The following is a 5,555-nucleotide window of genomic DNA, read 5'->3' on the forward strand; positions in this document are numbered from 1 at the left end:
ATTTCCGCACTCAGGCTGTTGCTGCGACTGTCATGTGAGACTCACATCTGCACTTCAGAGATAAAACAGAGAAGAAGAGAAAATAAAAAACCAAAAGAGAGAGAGTGGCGAAGAGCAGGAGTGTAGGTGAGGAACCGTAGAATCGGCCGCGCATGAGCATAGCGGGCGGGCGAGGGAGGAGAGAAGAGGAACGTGAAAAGGGGCGTGGACTGAGACGGAAAGTGTAGTGGCGATGAATGCGGAATGTGAGCGATAAGAGAGTCCGTGAGAGAGAGTCCTACCAAGTCCTTCATTTCGGGTGCCGGACTGAACTCCGCCTACGGGGCTGAAGTGGGCTCCTTATTCGCTGCTCCATATTCAGTTCCAGGCAGCTAATTAGAACACTTTGTGCAAAATTGGTGAACCTGCGGTTGAGCTTTCACGGGGTAGCTGGGTCAAAAGGACTGGCAAAGTTGGCATACTTCCTTATCTAATGAATGGAATTTGCTGGGATGTTTAAAGGGTTAAAAAGCAGACGGGATGGGGCTGCTTGATTCGACGTTAAAGAAAGAAACTCTGAAAATTTCGTTTCAGACTGAAAGCGACCGGACTGCATTTTCTGGAATAATTCCACACCATTTCGCTATTACACTTTCCATGGAAGCCCATGAAGATGACGGGGGTCTTCACAATTTACAAAACGGTTGGCCCAATGTGATTTGTGAGAAGATTAAACGGGTGAATCATTGTTTGGGTTTCAAGTGTCAAATACAGCAGAATTCAAATCCAACATTGACGGGCAAAACTCAACTGAAACTTAAAGTCATCGGACTTTTTACAAAATTGGGGAGAGGGGGGCAACGCTTTTTAACCCTTTACAGTGCCATGTAAACGTCACAGTAAATCCCATTTGTTAGAAGTCATCTCGAATAGAGTGTATCGCTAATGATGGCCACCACTTTGAAGACCTCATTTTGCATAAGCTTTCTTATGTCGTCATGAAATTAATTTTTACCTTTTATTTAGCGTTTTTGTAGAATAAATATTTGAAATGTGGCATTTCTTTTGGGTTCACCCTGTACGTCAATTAACATAACATAAATGACGAATAACATCTGTCCACCAGCTAAGAGCCAGATTGTAGAAAAGGAGTCAGACACAGTCAGCGTCAAAGTGACACGTTTTTTCCCCCGTTTCCTGTTCCTAACTGTCTATCAGTCAAAATTTGTGTCCATGTCCAATCTGTTTGCACTCCAAATCTGCTGAGATTTTTTTAGGCTAACATGGGGGGCTCACAGCATTTCAAATCTCTTATAAAAACACTTAGTAGGCAGTTCGTTTTTTTTTTTTTTTTTTTGGTTATTGTGCTCAGGTCATTTTGTTCATTTTTGTGAATTGTCACTTTTATCTCGACAGAGCCACCCTCCCTGTCCCTGTGGTCATGCAGTGAGGTATCCGAAGGCTTTCAGGTCAGGGCTGTCCATAGAAGAAAAGAATCTTAGCAGAGAAGAGCAGACAATTGGAAACTGGAGAGAAGCGTTTTTCACGGAGCATGGCCTCAGCCAACGGCGACAGCACCGATGAGCGACTGGTACGCATTAAACAAGAGGACTGCGAGTGGGAGACATTAGCAGGTTTGCACCTAAAGCCGGCAGATGCTGAAGGTGGAACTTCAGTTTTTAAGGTGGAAGAGTGTGAGGGGGAAATTGTTCAGGTTAAAGCTGAGGAGTCCGAAGATTTGCCAAATCATGAAAGTGGAAATCTTTTCAAGCAAGACATTTCTGAAGAGTCCCATTCCAGGTCACAGCCCCAGTTCACTAATACAGGGCCACGGGCTGCACAGCCGAATTCTATGGAAGTGAAGTCTGAGTGTGAAGAGAAAGTCGTTCAAAAATTTGGAAGAGAAAGAGAAGAGCAGCTGGCAACTCCAAGTAAGTAATTTGTCAGTCAGTCATTATCCAACCTGCTATATCCTAACACAGGGTCACGGACGGGGGGGGGGGGGGGGGGGGGTTCTGCTGGAGCCAATCCCAGCCAACACAGGGTGCAAGGGAAGAACAAATCCCCGGGCAGAGCGCCAGCCCACCACAGGGCACACACACACACACACATTAGGAACAATTCAGGATCACCAATCCCCTGAACTTGCATGTCTTTGGACTTTTGGAGGAAACCCACGCAGACACGGAGAGAACATGCAAAGTCCATGCAGGGAGGACCTGGGAAGTGAACCCTGGTCTCCTTACTGCGAGGCAGCAGCACTACCACTGTGCCGCCCAGTAAGTAATCTGAATAAACGTAAAAGAAACCGAAACTGAGATCACTTACAAGTTGTACCTCTCATGTGCAAAGGAAAAACCTAGTAACTACCGTTTTTTCAAAACTAAGTTTTTTTTTTTTTGGAGTTGCCAGGTCTTTCCTGATGTTATAAGGTAGTGGTGATGGCCAAATATGTCTTTATTACGGTCATAGCATGATGGAAGAAGCTCGTATGTGCACAATATTTCACATCCTGCAAGACAAAAACCAAGCAACTCCACTGACCAGTGAGGAAAGACTACCAACCAATGGAAATGTCTGATTATAATCACATGATTTAAATGCTGTGAATGCGTGATTTAAATGGCAGGTGTTGTTGATTCGTGCAAAAAAAAAAAAAAAAAACTATTGCATATGTGAAGCTCAGGAAAAATGAAATCTAGAAATCATTATTTATGAAGTGACATTTTCTTTCTACCTGTCTGTTTGTCTGTCTGATCCTGCCTACTACACCAAATTCAGTGCCTTTCTATCTATCTTTCTATCTATCTATTGATCCTGCCTACTACACCAACATCTGCCTATCTATCTAATCCTGCCAACTATGCTAAAACATCTATCTGTCTATCCATCCATCCACATTTGGGTCTGTTAGCACTGAACACAAAACAGGGAGCAGCCCCAAACAGACCACTATTCCATTGTGGCCCCCCACCCTTCCAAACGTAATGCTTTTTTTTTCTTTCTTCTAAGGTGTGGAACTCAGGGTGTGGGTTACACTTGAATTGTTCATCCTATGCGTCGTGTCATTTTCTGACCCGCTCAATCCAGATCAGGGCCATGGGGTGTGGTGTCATAGCCTATCCCAACTAACATGAGGTGCAAGGCAGAAACAAACCCAGGACAGGCAGCCAGCCCCTCGCAGGGCAAACACCCACATGCCAACCACACACAGGAGCCAAGTTTAGCGTCACCAATCTTCCTAACCTGCATGTCTTGGGACAATGGAAGACAGAGGGAGAACATGCCAGCTAAAGAGGGAGGACCCGGGACACGACCCCTGGCCTTACTGTGAGGTAGCTGAGCTGTGCTACTACCACAGTGCCACCTAATGCATCATAGTTGTATGTATGTATGTGTGTATGTATATATTTATTTATTTATTTTCTCATGTAGGTTTTTACTGTGCAATATACTCTACCACTTAAAAGTTTGGGGTCACCCAGAAATTTTCACATTTCATGTCTGGAGTTTTTTTCTTTTCCTGTCCTTCCATCCATCTGACCTTCTCATCGTACTCATCTATAGAGACTTACACTACGACATTGTACATAAGGGTGCTGCCCTTCTTCTCATTATATGTCGGTTTTTTAAGATCATGTGGATTTTTTTCTTTGTTTCTTATTTATTAATATTCTTAGCCATTCTTATTTGTATTTTCTTTTCATTTAACTTTCTTACTGACATTGTGTAAAGCACTTTGGACTGGATTCATTTTACGAAAACGATACAGAAAAAAATTCTGCTGCTGCTGTGAAAATCGATTCTTTTTTCTTTATCAGGATATCACTACATTGATTTTAAACGCAGTCAAGACATTCTTAGTGTATTTAACAGCTATGACTGTTTGAAATGACTGACTTTTAGTTTGTTATTCACAGAGGACAGCAAAGCCCCATTTTTAGCAGCCAGTCCCTAATGCTCAACTGTTGTTACTGATCCTCAGTCAGTCGGTTATTAGAGAAGCCTTTGTTGTTGCATAACCACTGCTAACACCTGTCATTCTGTTCACTTGGGTTGCAAGGTGCTGACGTTCCAAAAGTTCAGTTCTGGGTTCAGCAATGGCCAAAATGAAACTGCTCTCTCAAGAAACACATCAGTCTATTGTGTCCTTTCTTTTCACATCTGACCGATTGCCACAGAACTGAAGATTTCATACAAAGGTGTCCATTTACAGTCTTGAGAGAAAAGGAGAAAGTGTTTGGAAGTAGGAACCTCAATTACTGTTTTGGGACTTGTTTCTACTGATACTGTGATAGGATAAAATCCCAAACAAATAATGTCTAACAGCAGGAAATCACTCGGGGTCAAAAAGCTTTCAAATTTCAGCTTAGACTTTTATTACAACATAATTAATGTCTGTGTTCTGTCTGCGGAGGACACCACTGTTACTGGTCTGGGAAAATTTTTTACACATAACATAGATAAGATATTTTGTCACTCCATTCCAATTTGAAAACAAGGTTTATTTAATAAAGACTCACTCAGCTAAGAATCGATTTCATAAGCCATCTTCTTGGAATATCCCAGGCACTGGAACTGATGGGTGAGGCAGAAACGCCAACCATTTTGCTGCTTATCAAATGTTTACATCTTATTCATTTTAAAACATTTAATTAAACTCTTTGCCTCATTGCAGATTTCCAGCATAATGGCAGCTTCCCCCCATCTACATTTGCGGAGACTTCCCTTCAGTGCCGACTGCAAAACCAACAGTGCAAGGAGAAGAGAAAGAAATCAACAAGAGGATCAGAGAATTTGACAGCAGATCCTTTGCATTTCAGTTCTATTTCCACAACAGAAACCATCAATACTGACCAACAACTAGTGAGCAACACAGATCAAGAGGCTCTGTGTGCTGGCCAAGAGTGTAGACAATCTTATATAAACAAACCTGAATGCAAAGATCTCAAGTCATTTCATACGAGACCAACGCCATATTGCTGTTCTGAGTGTGGCAAACAATTCCTCCAGAACAACAAGCTTCAGAAACACATCAGAATTCATACTGGAGAAAAACCTCATTGCTGTTCTGAATGTGGCAAACAATTTTCTGACATTTACAACCTCCAAAGACATATAAAAATCCACACTGGAGAAAAGCCTTACAGCTGTGCTGATTGTGGGAAAAGATTCATCAAGAGTAGCCATCTTCACAACCACGCAAGAATTCACACAGGAGAGAAGCCATATTGCTGTTCTGAATGTGGGAAAAGATTCATTGAGAGCAGCCATCTTCAGAAGCACAAAAGAATTCATACAGGAGAAAAACGTCATTGCTGCTCATAATGTGGCAAACAATTTTATGACAATTACAATCTCCAACGTCACTCAAGAATCCACACTGTCAAAAAGCCACATGTCTGTGCTGAATATGGAAAAAAAATTCATTCAAAGAGGCCATCTTCACAACCACTCTAAAATTCATATAGGAGAGAAGCAGTATCGTTGTTCTGAGTGCGGAGAAAGATTCACAGAGATCACCCATCTTCAGAAGCACAAAAGCATGCATACCAAAGAAAATCCTCTTTGCACCT

At 42.2% G+C, this 5,555-nt stretch overlaps 1 protein-coding gene across 1 annotated transcript; it reads left to right on the top strand.

Moving 5' to 3' along the window:
* Positions 1-1,174: 1,174 nt before the first annotated feature.
* Positions 1,175-5,307, top strand: LOC114641551 (zinc finger protein 300-like). The gene is made up of 2 exons (XM_028790586.2): positions 1,175-1,910; positions 4,658-5,307. Exons 1-2 carry the CDS (start codon positions 1,532-1,534, stop codon positions 5,305-5,307), a joined length of 1,029 nt encoding a protein of 342 aa, XP_028646419.1. The 5' UTR covers positions 1,175-1,531.
* The last annotated feature ends 248 nt before the right edge of the window (positions 5,308-5,555 follow it).

Source organism: Erpetoichthys calabaricus, chromosome 5 (genome assembly GCF_900747795.2).
Source record: "Erpetoichthys calabaricus chromosome 5, fErpCal1.3, whole genome shotgun sequence".
Lineage (NCBI taxonomy): Eukaryota > Metazoa > Chordata > Cladistia > Polypteriformes > Polypteridae > Erpetoichthys > Erpetoichthys calabaricus.

Excerpts from the sequence above, each read along its gene's own strand:
- LOC114641551 (XM_028790586.2), top strand. The coding sequence starts at position 1,532 with ATGGCCTCAGCCAACGGCGACAGCACCGATGAGCGACTGGTACGCATT. Across the intron at positions 1,911-4,657 it reads AGAGCAGCTGGCAACTCCAA|ATTTCCAGCATAATGGCAGC; the intron begins GTAAGTAATTTG and ends GCCTCATTGCAG.